Here is an 18,739-nt window from a genome sequence, read left to right as displayed (position 1 = left end):
ATTATTTGACAAAGTGGCAAAATTAGTGGACCAGAGGAATGCCGTCGATATAGCTTACTTGGACTTCAGTAAGGCATTTGATAAGGTAGACCATAACCTATTACTAGATAAAGTAGAAGAATGTGGGTTGGACAGCATCACCACCATATCGATTTGTAACTGGCTGACCAACTGCACTCAACGTGTAGTCCTCAATGGAACTGCATCTACATGGAGGGAAGTATGCAGTGGAGTACCACAAGGCTCTGTTTTAGGCCCAGTACACTTCAACATCTTCATCAATGATTTGGATGAGGGAATAAATGGGGAAGTCATCAAATTTGCAGATGACACCAAGCTGGCAGGAATAGCCAATACTCCAGAGGACAGGCTTAAGATACAGAAGGATCTTGACAAACTTGAACATTTGGAACTATCTAATAAAATGAAATTCAATGGTGAAAAGAGTAAGGTTCTACATTTACTCAACAAAAACAAAATACACAGGTACAGTATAGGTGGTACCTTGCTCAATAGTAGTAACTGTGAGAGAGATCTTGGAGTCCTAGTGGACAACCATTTCAAAAGAGCCAGCAGTGTGCAGTAGCTGTCAAAAAGCCAACACAGTACTAGGCTACATAAACAGAGGGATAGAATCAAATCACGTGAAGTGTTAATACCACTTTATAATGCCTTGGTAAGGCCACACTTAGAATACTGCATCCAGTTTTGGTCGCCCCAATGTAGAAAAGATGTGGAGACTCTAGAAAGAGTGCAGAGAAGAGCAACAAAAATGATTAGGGGACTGGAGACTAAAACATATGAAGAACGGTTGCAGGAACTGGGTATGTCTAGTTTAATGAAAAGAAGGACTAGGGGACACACGATAGCAGTGTTCCAATATCTCAGGGGTTGCCACAAAGAAGAGGGAGTCAAACTATTCTCCAAGGCACCTGAGGGTAGAACAAGAAGCAATGGGTGGAAACCAATCAAGGAGAGAAGCAACTTAGAACTGAGGAGAAATTTCCTGACAGTTAGAACAATTAATCAGTGGAACAGCTTGCCTCCAGAAGTTGTGAATGCCCCAACACTGGAAGTCTTTAAGAAGATGTTGGATAGCTATTTGTTTGAAACAGCATAGGTTTCTTGCCTAGGCAGGGGGTTGGACTAGAAGATCTCCAAGGTCCCTTCCAACTCTGCTATTGTATTGTATTGTATTGTATTGTTTTGTATTGTATAAGGCTGTGATGGCGAACCTATGGCACACGTGCCACAAGTGGCACGGGGAGCCATTTGTCAGGGCACGCGAGGAGCTGCCATCAGCTGGCCAGCGTGCATGCATGCGCTGGCCAGCTGAGTTCACCTTTTTAAAAGCTATTTTTCGCCTTCCCCAGGCTCCAGAGGCTTTATAGGAGCCTGGGGAGGGCGAAAAGAGCCTCCCCCGCCCCCCCCGGAGGCTTCAGGGACCGTCCGGAGGCTTCCCTGACGTCTTCGGAGCGCTTAAAACCACCCTCCGAGCAAACCGGAAGTGACTTCCGGGTTGCTCGGAGGGTGGTTTTAAGCGTTCCGAAGGCTTCAGGGACTGTCTGGACGGCAGAGGGAGGGGGGACTCTATACCCTTCCTGCCATGCGTCCCGCACAGGAATCCGTCCCCTCGGGGCTTTGCTCGGGCGTCGCAAGGGTTAAGCCGAAAGGGAGGGGAAGGGGGAGGGGCTTTGTTGTCCTCCTTCTCCTCCTTTCCCCCTCCGGCTCGAACGCGGCGCCGGGGCCTGGCAGGCAGCGAACAAGTCAGAACCTGCCGAGCGGAGGAAGAGGGCAAGAGGCGGGTCCCGTGAACGGCGGCAACAGCAGCGGCGGCGGCAATAGTTGCAACTCGGCAGCGGGCCGCCCCCGCTGGGAAACAAAGGAGGGGAAAGGTGGCAGGCAGCCTAGCTCCGAGGACGGAGCCGCCCGCTGGGCTGAGCATGATGCGGTGCGGGGCCGCTCGAGGCCGGGATCGAGGCGGCTGTGCGGCCTGCCAGGCGTGGCGCAGCTAGAGGAGGAGGAGGCGGTGGCGAGGGCGGCGCGGCCATGGCCCGACGGACTTCCCTTCGGCTGAGCCCGTCCTTGGGGCGGCGGCGGCGGCGATTTGAAGGCCGGGCCCTGGCAAGTGCGCCGAGGCTGGGAGGAGCGGCGCAAGGATGCCGGGCCCGAGGCGCCGTGCGGCGGAGGCAATCCGGGCCCGGGCGATGGAGACACACGTCTCCTGCCTGTTCAGGGACCGTCCCGAGCCTTCCCTGAAGCCTTCGTAGCGCTTAAAACCGCCCTCCGAGCAACTGTTGCTCGGAGGGTGGTTTTAAGCGTTCCGAAGGCTTCAGGGAAGTCTCCGGACATTCCCTGAAGCCTCCGGAGGGCCTCCGGGGGGCGGGGGAGGCTCTTTTCGCCCTCCCCTAGCTCCTATAAAGCCTCTGGAGCCTGGGGAGGGCGAAAAAAGCATGTAAAAATTGGGAGCGTTGTGCGTGCATGCGCACTGGGGGGGTGCATTGCATTATGGGTGCGGCACACCCGCACACGACCCCACCACGCTCCCCCTTGTGGCACGCGAGCCAAAAAAGGTTTGCCATCGCTGGTATAAGGTATGGATATCTCTATGACTACTCTCTGCCTCTATCCATCCAATAAGAGCTGAGAGAGAAGGTTTGCTGAAAACCACACCAGCAGGGAAACATCATCTTCAGGGACCTGATCTCACGTCTTCTCAGTGCTGGCTTCCTCCTATGGAAAAGCTTCCCACAATATATATATCATCCTCATACATCCGCATTTTCAGACCACTCTTAAATCATATATCTTCTAAAAGATATATAGCTATGAGTAAGATCATGGTATTATCACTGATGGAAATTTCTGAATCCTGCAAGCCAATAATAGAAACCAAAGAAAGCTGTCTTACCCATGTACTTTTATACTGATCAAAAATACAGATTCAAAAATACAGACACTTTATCTTCTCTGGGTCTTTATTACTGACATAACTGGTTTTTAGCAAAACCAGAACTTTTGGGCCAGTTTTTGACCTCCAGAGCTTTCAGAGAAGGCTCCGGAGGGTGAAAAAACGGCACTACGAGAAAACCGGAAGTCTATTCCTGAACTTCCGCTTTGCCCGTAGGGGCATTTTTTTGTGCTCCAGAGGGCGAAAAATGGCCTCAAAAGAAGGCCAAAGTCAGCTGGCCAGCGTGAGCATGCACTCTACAGCAGACAGGGCAACGCCTCACGTGTCCTAACAAATGGCTCCACTTGTCACCTGTGGTACGCGTGCCATAGGTTCGCCATCACGGTCCTAGCCTTTCAGGACTCTCAAAGGCATTGAAACTAACCTTACAGCACTAAAACCCGAGAGATCCCAAAACCAGTCTCAGAATAATTCAGAAACTGAAGGAAGGTTGTTGTCAAGTAGCAGGACAAGTAAGAATCCATAGAAGTCCTGTTTTGTCCTGACGGCACACCAAGACACAATTTTTCATCATTCATCTCTGGAACAATGATATTGGTCACTGCCAAGGGACTGAACCTTGGTATCCCTTTCCTATCCTTGGTATAGCAGCTACTGCAATAAATCGTGAACCCAAGTGGATAGACCCTCAACAGAACAACATCATCATCACTGCACAATCAAGTCTCTTAATGCAATGTCAAGCCTACATCTGAATTCATCTCTACACTGTGAATAGATATAGTCTGGCTTCATATGGACTTGGTATTTACCAAGACAGCCTAATAGTCAACCACTCAGGTGGAACTACTAAGTTAGAAGAAGGGCCCTGTATCTCTGTATGAGACCCTCTTCTGCAATGGCCACTCAGAACCATATTTCTTCTGTGTTTGTCATTGGCTCACTGACTATAGTCACAACACACATACATCCTTTGCTTTCCAGTAATTAATTCAGTTCTGACACAACCTTATGTATTCTCAGTGATGAAATACATCAACCACTCAAACCCACTTTCTCCAACTGTCCCACTAGTAGCTACATAATAAAAACACATACTCATATTCAACTAATTCCAGTCCTCCTAAACCTATCATCAAAATCATTCACTTGCCTCAATAGATTTTTACATGCATAACTCCTCCTCCTCCTCTATTTGTGGAGCTGCAACTTTGACACTACTGAGAAGCTTCAGAGTACATTACATAAACATAGTAAACATTTATACTACCCTTCTCCACTATTTATTAAATTTATATGCTGCACTGTTAGTGACTCTGGGCAGTCTGCAGCATAAGATAAAAATATAATACAAAACATTTAAAAATTAGTAATATTAATTTTTCTTCTAACTATTCCATCCTTGGCATCCTTCCATATCTTAACAACATTCTCACTTCAGCCTAAGGAAAGAAATAACCTGCCCCTCTATGTTCTCGCTGTCCTTGCCTCTCCTTATATTCTTTTCTTTCATCCAGGATGCAAGCCCAGTCCTCTATTCTACAGCAGCAGATCATTGTGATTCAATACTGAATCTTCCTGTTATTAGATACTCCTCTCTTTCCTCACCTTCAAATTTAATGGACATTTTGAGTTAACAGAATCCTGTCTTCTAAATAGTCTGTTAAATTCAGATTTGGCTGTAATGCTCTTCCACATTCCTTCTTTTTACAGTTCCTTTTTCCCATTTGACCCTTGCCAGGCATAAAATCACATACTTTATCCTGGGTTTGGAAACTGTGAGGTTAACAATCAATTTTATAATGTGATCCCATAGCATTATAAATTGATAATAAATCTGACTTGTCAGATTTCATTCAACCATTTCTTATATTTGATATATGTACATAATTGAGTGTCAAATATGATTATACAAACTGAAGTACCCAACAGCCATTTTGCAGTTGACAATATGGCAAGGATGAAAACATTTTGAATTATGAACTTCTATTTCTAAGAATTTTTTCACAATCATAGCCAATAGATAAACTGACTCATCTAGAAGTAGTATTACATTCTTTATTAAAATATGTATGATCAACAAATTATTTCAATTTACAGATGGTATATTTCATTCATTAAAGTACTACATGGCACTTGTTCTTGATATTTTTATTCTGTTAACATATACTGTATGTCCAACCTAATCACTAAGTAGAAAAAAAATTGATTTTTTTCCTACCTTTTTAAGAACTTACGATTCTCCTGCAGGTTTTTTAAAAATTATACAAAAGTTTTCATACTATTTATGCTAATGAACAATCAATTTCTGTGTCATAACATGTTGGGTTGACTCAGAGAAGAAGGAAGAGCAGTGTTTCTCAAACTTGGCGACTTTAAGTCCTGTGGACTTCAACTCCCAGAATCCCCCAGCCAGCATAGCTGGCTGGGGAATTCTGGAAGTTGAAGTCCACAGGACTTAAAGTCGCCAAGTTTGAGAAACACTGAGGAAGAGAATGCCAAGCTGTTAGAAGAAACATATCTGAATCTCTGAAAAATAGAAAATATAAGAAACGTATCTCTGCCATGATTGGAATAACTATAAACTGAAGCGGAGAGGGGTTCTCACAAGTTTTCAATATTCTGTTACTATACTCTAACAATATTAAAGTATATTCCAAGACTTTTTAGTGACTTCCATTTCTTGACTTTCCCATCGTAAAAAGCTGACACCCTGCTCTTAACAATCTATTGTTGGCAGATTTTATTAATTATCTCTTTTCAATACATCGTATACATAATTTAAAAAATACAAAAATATATTTACATGCAAAATTATGTAATTCCTATATTTGTCTGATCTATTATACCAATCAAATCAGTTAATAGTTTCTAAATAAAAGTTATACCAATTTCTAGTCATAATTAACTTTCCATTTGGAAATATATTCACTATTTGAGGTATTTTATTTTGTTTGTGCTCTAATATTTTTTATAAACATAGAGAAGTTTATAACTTTTTCTTTTTGCATTTACATTTCATTATTTCATGACTCAGAAATACAATATTTAGTAAATGGTTTACATTTAATGTTGTCAAATAATATTAATTTAAATGTTTTCACCCTATCCAAAAATTCCCATACAAATTTTCTTGATCTGGAACGGTTTCCTTCTTCATCAGCAATAGGCAACCTATATTTATTACTGCTAAAATTCAGCAGCACAGTTTGCCTGAAGCACTGTACATACAATTCTATACTTCAGAAAACAAATATTTAAGGTCATTACCCTGAAGAAAGAAACAGAATTATCAACAACAATAATTTCAGATTAAGCCTAAATTCTTGTACTGTTTTCCAAAGTGTCACTTATAAATTAATTTTAAAAAACAGCAAAATAAATGCTTCCAGGAAGCAAAGTCCTTCTTTTGCTTTTGCAAGTCTTTTTTTTTTACAAAAAGTATAAAGCTTTTCCTTTTCCCATACAAAAAAACAACAACAATTAGCTAAGCGAATATAACAAATGTCAGCAATAAAATGTAAAACAACTACACTTCTATACAAGCAATTAGGGAAGTGTTTGGATATTTGGGCTTATAAATGAACTTTCACATTATACCTTTGTAAGCTTGGTAACAATGTCCTTCATTCCAAAACTACAGTTCTGATTTTGCTGATTTTACACCAATAATAGCAATAGCATTTAGATTTATATCCCACTTTACAGAGCTTTACAGCCCTCTTTAAGCGGTTTACAGAGGCAGCAATATTGCCCCCAACAATTTGGGTCCTCATTTTACCCAACTCAGAAGGATGTCAAGCTTGAGGCTGATGAGATTTGAACTGCCAAATTTCAGGCAGCCTACAGTCAGCAATACCAATGTCTAGTTCAGTCATGGCAAACCTTTTAGACACCAAGTGCCCAAACTGTGTATATGTGTATGCCCAAACTGAAAGGTAAGCGTAGGCATGGGCGGACATGCACGCGCAAGCACAGCAGAGACCCAAAGACTGACTGGCTGGCTGGAGACAGGTCATCCCAACACCAGCAGTGCAGCAAGAGGCAAGATCTTTTTCTTTCGTGAGCTTCTGTTTCGTCGTTTGCAGGGAAACAGAAGCTCACAAAAGAAATGCCAGATATCTGAAATGGTACGATGGTGCGCATGCCAGCAGAGAGGGCTCTGTGTGCCATCTCTGGCACACGTGCTCTAGGTTTGCTATCACGGGTCTAGGTCATCTAACCATCAAAGTGCAGCATTGTTTACATTTTTAAAAAATCACATGCAGCTACTCCACCACTTATGACCACAATTGAGCCCAAAATTTGTTATCAAATGAGACATTTGGTGAGTTCTGCCCCATTTTACGAGTTATTTATCAACTTCCGAGAGTCACTGAAGTTGTTAAATTAGTAACCCAGTTGTTAAGTGAATCTGGCTTCCCCATTAACTTTGCTTGTCAGAAGGTCGCAAATGATGATCACATGACCCCGGAACACTGCAACAGTCATAAATATGGATCAGTTGCCAAGTATTGGAATTTTGGTCATATGATCATGGGGATGCTGTAAAGGTCATATCTGTGGAAAACATTCATAAGTCACACTTTCAATGCTGTTGCAATTTTCATCAGTCACTGGTTGAAAGTCAAGGAGTACCTGTACTGAACCAGTATATGCCCTCAGCTTACAGCCGGTCATGATCTATAGTTTAATATTGGACCCGCACCACTCTGAGGGGAGGATTCTACGCCCCACCTATATAAAAAGTCCTGGCAGATGTATGTGGTGTCAATAGGAGTGAATTGTTCATAATTTTTCTGTATTCTCTCACTAGTGCATCTTGCCTTCCTGCAGCTGGTGATGCTACCACGTTTCCCTGAAAATACAACAGGGTCTTATATTTTTTGACCCACGAAATATGGCCTTGGGCTTATTAGAGGGGGAGGGCTTATTATTTTGGGGTTGCCAGGCAGCTGCTCCCTTGCGAGCGGGCTCCCAAAGAGCCAGGCACAGCCTCAGGGGCGAAGCAGCCATGAGGTGACCATGCTCACAAGGCAAACCCCCTCTCCAACCAGGCAGAGCACCATTTACTGACCTAGGGAGTATCCCTAAGGTGCCATTCTTCCAGCAACGGCCGCTCTAGGAGTGTGCTGTATGGTTATGGGCAGGCTGCCGGAAGACTTTGTCCAGCAGCCTGCCCATAACCATAGAAAACACTCCTAGAGCGGCCGCTGCTGGAACAATCAGAAGCTGAGTTGCGGAGTTTGGAAGCCGGACAAGAAGTTTTGCTCGGAGCTCAGCAGCAGCTGCAAAGACTGCTGGCCCAGGGCATGGTGAGGCTAGGAGGCATGAGAGCTGGAAGCGGAGCGGGCGCTCACGCAACCCCCCTCTCCAGCCGGGCAGAGCTCCATGCACTGACCTAGAGGATATCCCGAATGTGCCAAGCAGCGGGAGCTGGCGGTCGGGCAAAGCACCACATGGCTTGGCACCTTAGGGATACTACCTAGGTCAGTGAATGGTGCTGCGCCTGGCTGGAGAAAGGGTTTTCTGGGTGGCTGCTTGTGAGCATGGTCACCTCATGGCTGCTTCGCCCCTGAGGCTGTGCCCAGCTCTTTGGGAGCCCATTCGCAAGGGAGCAGCCACCCGGCAACTCCCCCCCCCCCCAGCCAGGCAGAATGCCACTCCCCAACCTAGCGGTATCCCGAAGGTGCCAAGCAACGTGAGTGCCTTTCTTCTGCCCCCCCCGGCTCCCGTGGCTTGGAGCCTTTGGGATATCGCTATGTCGGTGAGCGGTGCTCTGCGTCGCCAGAAGGGGTGTGTCTAGGGGGCTTATTTTCGGGGTGGGGGCTTATATTTTTGCCCACTTGAAAAATGTGGCAAGGCTTTAGTTTCAGGACACGCATTTTCGGGGAAACACAGTATATAGCTCAGAACAGGAAGCTAGCAAGTCAAAGTGGTTTTAATACATCTACTTATAATCCTCATGGTATTGTTGAGTCTGGGATTTAACTTATTAGTATGATAGCTGTTAAGCTATATAGGGGCACAGTATTCTGCTTCAGAATAGACCAACCCTAGCACTGATGACCTGAGGGTGACAGCTGAAACTCCCTATTTAGTTACACATAATTTCTTGAGTATGTTACACCTAATATTTATTTTTGCTGCCGTAGATGTATCTTATAGAAGAGAGTCGTAATCTTACCTTACTTTTGTTATCCCCCATTATTATCTGAAAGGACCTATCAGGATGTTATTAGTCAACAGATATTTTTGCAGGGGATAGTATGGCACAATTTGTATAACAGCCCATCCTTCCAAACTGTGCTTTATGCTGCAGTTAGGTATATGAACACAGCTGTGGTTTTTGGGCCTTGTTGGAATTATGTTTCAATATAACCTGTGTGAAGGGGTGTGAAGCTCCTCGTGGTGCACTCTGGATATTCACTGGTGTGAACTATACGAACTAGTAACTGCTGGCAGCCAGGGTACTCTGTAGACTTTCTAGCTCTCAAAATACATGGCAAGGAAGACAATTGAAAAAGAGAATATGAGATGGCTAAATATTATCACCAATATCACAATCATGACCTTACAATAACTCACTGTAGTAGTTACTGACAGACAATCCAGGCAACTAATGTCTATCAGAGCTTGATAACTCTGAAGTGAATGACTGACAAATACAGATAATCCTTATTTAGCAACCACAACTGAAAAGGAAATTTTGTTGTTAAGTGAACTGGTTGCTAAGCAACATTGCAACTGTGCTTATACTCTCCTCAGCTTTCTTTGCTTTGCAGACTTGTGAAGGTCATAAATGTGGGCACTGATCACAAAGTCACTGTCGCAACACTATTGTAACTGTAACAATCATTGTAGGATGCATTTGGTAAACAAAAAATACTTGTACTACACTTGCACTGTATTTTTCAGAAGGACCATAAGTCATTAAATACAATCTAGAAAACAACCTCAGTCTTTTCTTGAGTTTGTCAAAAGTTGATCCATATTTTAACAGTTCTTAATTCACTTCCTGAATAAAAACTTTCAACAAATCACCCAATGGGAAACATTGGTATTATATTTGCAGTATTACATTTGATTGTAATACTTTCCAGGAGAAAACTAACCATATTGATTTTTTGCAAGAAAATACAAAATAATCTGATGGCAGTATGAGTCAAACAAACTTTAATATATAACAACCTGATTATTTTTCAGGTTTTATACAACTTTCTGCCTTATATTTGAGAATCACTGTTTTTATTCCAGGTCAAACATGAGCAGTGGCAATCATGGTGAGGGCTAAGAGAGGTGTGTGTATGTGACAGAACAAGCAAAATGTCATAAAAAGAGAGTTTTATTGACATCATATACATGTACAAACAGGCACACTGTTTAACCACACTGCTGCAACCACCATCATGCCTATTTTAACCCCAACCCCCCCAAATGCAGATATCGCCAAATATGGCATTAGCAGAGTGAATCAGAATTTATAGATCCATGTTAACAGCTGCAAACAAGATAATCATGTTTCTTCTCAACCACCAAATTACTTTAAATTAGTGATAAGTTTCATAAGTGATAATTATATTAAAAAGTAGATCAAAGTTTGAACCATCCTTTCTCTAATATCTTGTCTTGGATGTAATTACTTCAGATGTTTTTTCACAAACTTGCAACTAATACCAGAGGCAAAATACTTTGAAGTAGAAAAAATATAAGATTCCTTATCACCCACATATCCCTGTTTGGGTAGCATTTGAACAATTAATTATGTCTGGTTGGATACTGGAAACATTTTATAATCTTAGTCCAAAGACACAGAAAGCAGTTTAGGGAACTTAAACACATACAAATGTGAATTTAAAGAATAACTGTTTTCTGAAGGACTTTAACATGAATTTGTATAAACAATTGAAACTTATATTAAACTTAATTTCAAATTTCATACTTTATATAATTGATCTTTTATATAACAATGAGTAAAATGTTACCTTAAATTATTCGTACTTCAAAACAATTGGTTATGTTTTCAGTGTAATGTGAGAATGCTACTAGTAGTTGCTTTAGGTAACCACAAACCATAGTTTGTAAACTATAATAGCTTTCATTTTGATTAAAAAAAACTAGCACACCAAAAATATTTCTATATATAAATATGAAAATGATCAGAAGTGGGTTCCTACCAGTTCAGCTGAACTGGTTGTGGTATGGCAGTCTGGGTCGCTGGAACTGGCAGCGACTCAGGCCTGCCACACCCCCGAACTGGTTCCCTGGTCGCCGCTGTGGCTGCCACCATCTTGTTTTTAAGCTCTGAGTATGCACAGAACAATTTTAATTGAACTGTGCATGCGCACGCAGCGTGCATCCAGTGCGCGTGTGTACACGCAAAGCATGCACACAAGCGAACCGGCAGTAAAGCCATCCGGAACCCACCCCTGGGAATGATGACCTACATTTTGATCAGGTGCCACATTCTGAAAACCTAAAAATTAAGATAAGAACACTTTAGGCCAAAACCGGCAAATCAATAAATGAAACAAAGCAGCATAGAATATTACAATATAATTCAAACTGCTGTACTCTGTTTCTTCCTCCATTATGCTAAGAAAAATAATATAATTAATCTGGGATCCCTCTGAAATCCACTGAAATCTAGAAAGGCTCTTTGCAAAGAACATTGGTGTTCTTGGTGAACAATATGCAATATACTCATGCAATATAATCATATGTGCATAGGTATAAACAACACTGTTGCTTATACCTATGCACATAGCACTGTGATTACTAAGGAAACAACTATGTATGTCTGTATACCAAGTTTTATAGAGGATGAAGGTGTTTTAATACTTAAAGAACAGGTGATTTTGGAGGCGGGGGCAACTTGCTTCATGAAGCATCTTTACTGAATGCTTTGTGCAGCATTATCTAGTCATCATAAATAGAATTATTCAGCAAACATTTATTGGAATTTTATTTAGGAATTGACAAAACTATGCCTGGTCTGATTTCCTTTGAGTGAGTCAAACTGAAAGTCTCCCAATGAAACCCAATGCTGTATACTTGAGAACTCCTGGTTTACAAGGCAGAAGTGCACTAAAATAAGCTAAATGTATTGATCACAGAGAATGGCAAAAATGTTATCTGTGAATACAGTCATCAACAACCCTTATGTAATCTACATGATTTTATGATGCAAATTACAAATTATTTAGGACAGAATAATGCAATGGATGAAGCATTTTGCATATTTGAAATGTTAAAGTCCAAGTCAGAATAAAGAACGTTTTCATAAATGGCTAACCATCGGAAATGTGAAATTTTAAGATATCACAAGAATCTGTCTAGTCTTTTTTTGATACAACGTAATATCTAGACTGAAATCAGTTAATAGTTAATCATCTTTTCTTCTATTATTCATATTATTAAATTTCTAAGTGTTTTTCAAAGAGGGACAGAATAACCAAATACATTAATCTACCTTTTTGTGTATGTTATCTACACCAGAGGTTGCTTACAATTTCTAAACTACAGAAGTCTAAAGTGAGCCTTCCACAGCCTTTCAAAAGATGCTAATAAGGTGTAATTTTTAACTGATTTCAAGAGAAAATTATGAAATGGATACTAAACTACAATATGATTGTACCGTAATCATATTAACTATATTTAATTAAATGTGAACAAGTTTTTGTATTTTCAACACTATTATATTTTTGCACTGCTAAGACACAAAACTCTCAACCCTGAAAAAGTGTTAAATCCACATCTGAATATAAAGAAAATTGACACATAAACAATTAGAGACTGACTCCATGTATTAAACATGAAGGAATTACGTGAATAAAATGCAAAGCTAAAGAAATATGATTCAAAGAATGCTGAAAATATAACACTATATCTGAGAGTAGACACTCAAAGAATACATGTTATATACAGTATTTGTCAATGGCATATAATTAAAGGCAATGTGACATTTCCACTTTTGTTCACATTACATTTTTTAAATGTATGCCCACTCATAATCCCCCCACAGTGGTTTTTCCTTTCAGGGAAAATATGTTCTTAAGAATTCATCACAAGTTGGAGGGGGGGGAGGCAGATGGAAAAAAGGCCAACAGGATTTGCACAAAACATACAATGTATGCTCCTTTTCCAAAGAAAACAGGTATAAAAAATAGCATACACATGGACTAAGGAAGGTTTCTAACAAAAATTTAGGAGAGCAGCAGGTTAATCTCATCAGAATAACACATTAAGAACCTCTTCAAATAACTGGTAATAAAGATCACAAACTCATAAATTAATTTAGTGCCTAATCATATGTTCATACTAGTAAGTGACCAATATAAATAATCTGCTCTTAAATCCTATGCAGATCAACTCATCATAAGGTAGGTTTGTCAATTTGTATATATAATTAGATAACTGATACTGATATTATATCCAAATTGCACAATTTATAGTTACTGTATTGTTCTATGCAAAACCAGAAAAATTAGAACTATTTCAAAAATGTCCATGCTATTATACAAAAAAAATCATGTTTCTCCACTCAATTAATACATTAAACTTGACTCAAACTTTTTAAAATTAAAATGTCAGAACTAGTACATATTCTAGTAATGTGACGTTACTGATGAAGCCAATTAAAATGCATATTGCATTACGCCATGAGATCCAGTTTTAGTTTAGCATAACCTGCAGACCTACCTACATTTCTTTATTGATATTTGGGGTTTTTTTGTGGGGTGACCTGTATGCTGCCTAAGCAAAACATACCATGCTGAGGTTCAGTGTTACATATACATCAGAAAAAATAACTGATTTTTACTATTCTCTAAACATTCTCTATTATGAGAAATAATTTGATATATTAATTTTAATATTCTTTGCACACAGAATCGCTGACTTTTATATGGGGCATCCATAAACTCTCTCTATGCATGTTGTAACAGTTCTAAGCCTGTTACCATCAGAAAAGTTTTAAATATTAGCTAATATGAAACAATTTCATGGGAACAGTAATACTCTGTGAACAATGTTCACCCACCAACATTTTACAGGCTCATCTGTAAGAAAGTAAGCAGAATGAAGAATATTTATCCTGACTACAAACTTTGTTTCTCTTGTTCAAGTTAACTTTTGTATACACTAAAGTATTTGCTGCATAGCTCTCATTTACCAAACTTATCAGGTGACTAGAACATCCAGTGATCACTTTCCTCATAAGATATTAAAACAATGTGTTATTAATATGATTAGACATATTGATTACAGTAAAAAATAACAAAACTTCCTTTAAAAGAGTAACTTTTTATCCCTGAAAAAATCCCACTGGTTGTATAGTGACTTCAAAATCAACTAAATTAATCGAAAAATACTATTGTATTTCACTGGTTGTTAAGAAGCGTCTACTCAAATACAGTTAAAATGCAACAATAATTAAAGGTATTTTAAAAGCATATCTAGTAAAATAGGCAGAAAATAAATGTATTTTTTTTAAAAAAGCTGACATGTTAAAATTGTGAATTTTATGAACTCAGGCAAAACTACAGAAAACCACTAAATTTCTATGTAAACTGGTGTGGATACTAAGATTTTATTTTTAATCTAGGTACTGCTTCAAAATGTATTTTTGATAAGGAATTGTAGACTCTACTGTTGTCAGCGACAGTTGCCAAATTATTTGTTAAATGGGCAAAGTTTCTATCTTTACGAAGGCCAACTATTATTTGTCATTATATTCCTTAAGCAATAGGGAACCTTTTGCTTAGGTCAAAAAGAAAAGCTATTGCCTTTCAAATTTATAGATATGTGTACAGCAAGATTCAACAACTGAAAATCCCCAAGTCTTCATGTCACGAAAATCCCTGAGAGAATGCCCTTATGTTTGTGTTTTCAACCTTCCAGTTGAAGCAACTGTCAACTGAAATCATCACACAGTATGAAGCAATTATGGAAGAAATCATCCCCAAAATTCCTCCCAAATGACAACTATGTCCTACTTCAGAACTAGGTTGTTTTTGCCTTCTGGTTTCAAACGGTGTGCAGTTTCGGCTATCGATACTGGCTCCAAAAACCAACTTTGCAAACATCCCAGGTGGGTCCGCTGACTTGAGGCGCGACAGGTACGAGGCCGATTCCCTGTGAGTTAATTTATTCTTCTAGGTTAAAAAAAAAAAGAGGCTCGGCCACTTAAGCAGCGAAATTAAAAGGAACAACAGATCCCTCACAAAGGCCTGGGAGAAGCGTCCTTCCCTGGGGCAAATGACGGCCCCTCCAACCTCCCTCTTCGTTTCCTGTGACGGAAACTTGGGCTCTCCATTGCTCGTCAAACCGCGGCAGCCGGGCTTGCTGTGTCCCTCAGCTGCAAGGCCCACTTCCTCCCCCACCACCCCCGGCCTTAAGAGTCAGTGACAGCCCGGGTCGAAGGAGCGAGAGAAAGAGCGCGACGAGGCTCTCGGGCAAATTAGCCAGGAGAGGCCGGCGTCTCGTCCCTTCGCCAGGCCGAGCCAAGCCAGGCCCTGCGCAACCGACGCAGCCTCAGTTCACTCACCGGGAATGCTCGGATCCGCATTTTGGTGTCCCTTCGGCTGCCCGTCCCCTTGCTCAGGTTCGACATTTTGGGGCTCGGCGAGAGCGGAGCCCCTTCCTGGGGACCAGGAGGAAGCGGTGAGGGAAAGGGATCGGGGAGAAGCTCCCTCCGGCGACAACAACAGAGGCGCCGGCGACCTTTACTCAGACAGTAGACAGTAAAAAGCCGAGCCGTGGCAGGCCTAGGCGGCCGTCTCTTCTCGCTCAGCGGAGGCGGTAGTAAGCAGCGGCGGCGGCGGCGACTCCCTCAGCCTCCTGCGCCTCCTCTTCCCCCGCCGCGATGGCGGCCAAACATCGCTCAGTGCGCAGGGCCGAGAAGGCCCCCTCCCCTCTCCCCGAGACACAGACACAGACAGATCAGGCGGGGGCGGCGGTGCAAGAGAGAGAGGGGGGGAAGGGAGGAGAAAGGGGAGGAGCACAGCCGGCGGGGAGGAGGGATGAGGGGGAGTGGCGTGGAAACCCAACGAGGAGGGGGAAGATTCGGCAAGTCTCGCGAGAGCTCCAAACGGCTGCCGCGGTAAACGAAAAGTGGGGTGGGGGGAGGAAGTATTGTCTTTCCCCTCGACTGCCGCTGGGGGCGCGCGAGCGAACGGGGCTGGTAATTGGACGACGGCAGCGCGGTGGCGACAGGATGTCGTTGTCACGCGGTAAAAGCTCAGAAAGAGGAGGGTTGATTCATACGTAGCGTTGCTCGACTGGTTCCCCCCCCCCACCGCCCCCCCTTTTTTTGTTTGCCTGACACGTACATCAATACCTAGTTCTGGCAATCCACACATCTTTTGTGATCTATTTGGTTTCTTCTTGTCTGAGAAGAAACAAAAATGACACCGTTTTTAATGGACTTCAAACTATGGAAATTGGTGGCTTTCATAAATCTAATCCAGTAAATGACACACGCGTATGTTTTACATCGCAAAACCAGTTTCAGAACCAGTTCAGGCTTCTAATGAAGTAATTTACAGCAAATCAAAACTCAGGTTGATTTTAGACAGATCCATATGAAAATTGTAAAGAGTAGCTTTCATCCTAACTGCCGTCCCAACTTAAAACCATACGTGTTTTGAGAACTCTGTAAAATAACAAAAAGTAGATTGCATATACAGCTAGTCTTTGCCTTATGACCATAATTGAGTCCAGAATGTCTGTTGTTAAGTGAGACATTTGTTAAGTGAGTTTTGCCCCATTTTATGACCTTGCTTGGCACAGTTGTTAAGTGAATCACCAGTTAAGTTAGTAACCCGGTTGTTAAGTAAATCTGTCTTCCCCATTGACTTTTGATCACATGATCCTGGGAATGCTGCAAAGATTGTAACTGGGAAACACGGTCATAACTTAAGGCACATTTTTCAGAGCTGTTATAACTTTGAATGGTCACTAAAGGAACTGTTGTAAGTGGAGGACTACCTGTATTAAGGCAAAATGTATGTATTGTCAACCAACAGGCATACCAAACTGCTTTCTGCCTGAACACACACCTGAACTCAAGCCTTCATTTTAAGACCAATTTTTTTTCCGTCACTGTGAAACTAAATCAGGATATGCATATTTAATTTCTATGTCTACTGTTTTACCCACTATGTCTTTGTAATCCCTACATGTGCCCAGAATTCTGTGCTTCTCCTACAAGATAACAGGAGACAAATCTTTAGTATTTTCAATGACAATATAAATCCAGAAAGAGACGTATTAAACAGTGCATGCTATTATTTATCAGAGTAGAATTGTGTCTTTAAGATCAACCATAATAAGCAACTGCAAAAAGATATTTGGGAAACCTGTAAATGTGCCTTGATATAAGAGCTATATATAGAAAGAAGCATTATATTTAGATGAACGGAACACATTTCTTTGTCAAAAGAAATACAAAATCATAGCAGAAACTTTTGTTTACTTTTTTATGAACATAACTTAACGCCTTCATTTACAATTGTTTCAAACTAGCAATAATATTATCCTGTGCCCAGTCAACTTTTGAGTAGAAATGTATAAGATTGATCTGCATATCTCATTTGAGATCTCAAATTACTTCCAGAGTTTATTCCAGTAAGGTAAAATGATTTATTTAACTATATCTAAGGTATAATGTTTGCTTGGTCAAAAACAGACCTGAAATTAAATCATTGCAAGTTGTCCTTGACTTACGACCAATGTTAAGCCAAAAATTTATGTTGTTAAGTGAGACATTTGTTAAGTAAGTTTTGCCCCATTTTATGACCTTGATTGGCACAGTTGTTAAGTGAATCACTGCAATTGATAAGTTAGTAAAATGGTTGTTAAGTGAATCTGGCTTCCCCATTGACTTTGCTTGTCAAAAGGTTGCAAAAAGTGATCACATGACCTTGGGACACAGCAATGGTCAGTCATAAGTATGAATTAGCCGCCAAGCATCTGAATATTGATCATGTGATCATGGGGATGCTACAAAGGTTGCAAGTGTGAAAAATGGCCATAAGTCACTTTTTTTCAGTGCAGTTGTAACTTTGAACCATCACTGAATGAACTGTTGTAAGTCGAGGACTACCTGTATTGGCTGAGAATCGTAATATGTTCAACCCTGTACATCTTGTTCAACATGTGAAAGAACCATATTTTACAAACCACAGTGTGGGAGCTTATCATACAAATGCTAAGCGTGAGCAAAACCACCCACAATAAGGCTATCACTGTGAGTGAATTCTGTTACATTACATTTTTAGTGGAATAAAAAGATATAACAAATACACTTTCAAGTAGCCAATGTGACGGACAACAGTACATTGGCATGTACATCTTCACATTAAATAACATGTTCGGGGTCCATCTGAGGGACATAAACAAATGAGTATTTTGCTTCTTCAGAGATTCATGGATTAAGTGCTGAGGGATTTTTTTCTCTTAAAACTTTCAAATTGGCTAAAGAACATGTTGGAGAAATGAAAATACTGCTTCACAGTAGAAAGCTAAAATGCAAGTCATAAACATAAGGTCATAACAGTAAGGAAGGACATTTCATGAAAACAGCGTTTAACAAACCAATGATAGGTGTGTCCATTCATTATGCAAGTTTCCTATTAAAGGTTTAAGATTGAATGACACACCAGGAAATGAATTGCTTATGTCAAAATTAAACAACAGCATATATTTCTTGTTACATTTTTACTAGCTATCGGTATTCTTTTAATAGGAAACAAAAGTATCTTTTATAAATGAGTAGTGCTGGAATATGTTGAATTTAACTATGCCACTGTAAATATATTGCATTTC

The 18,739-nt window shown here is 40.8% G+C and overlaps 1 protein-coding gene across 1 annotated transcript in view; it reads right to left on the bottom strand.

The window, feature by feature from the left end:
• CUL3 (cullin 3) overlaps positions 1-15,884 on the bottom strand; it is a 55,551-nt gene extending 39,667 nt beyond the window's left edge. Inside the window, exon 1 of the mRNA XM_081956371.1 lies at positions 15,459-15,884. Coding sequence (XP_081812497.1) covers positions 15,459-15,524 — 66 coding nt within the window. The 5' untranslated portion in view covers positions 15,525-15,884. The remainder of the gene's footprint in view (positions 1-15,458) is intronic.
• Positions 15,885-18,739: the final 2,855 nt, after the last annotated feature.

This window comes from Natrix helvetica (genome assembly GCF_964273705.1).
Source record: "Natrix helvetica genome assembly, chromosome: 5".
Lineage (NCBI taxonomy): Eukaryota > Metazoa > Chordata > Lepidosauria > Squamata > Natricidae > Natrix > Natrix helvetica.
The sequence above is the reverse complement of the archived record's forward strand: the minus strand, read 5'-3'. Positions and strand labels throughout refer to the sequence as shown.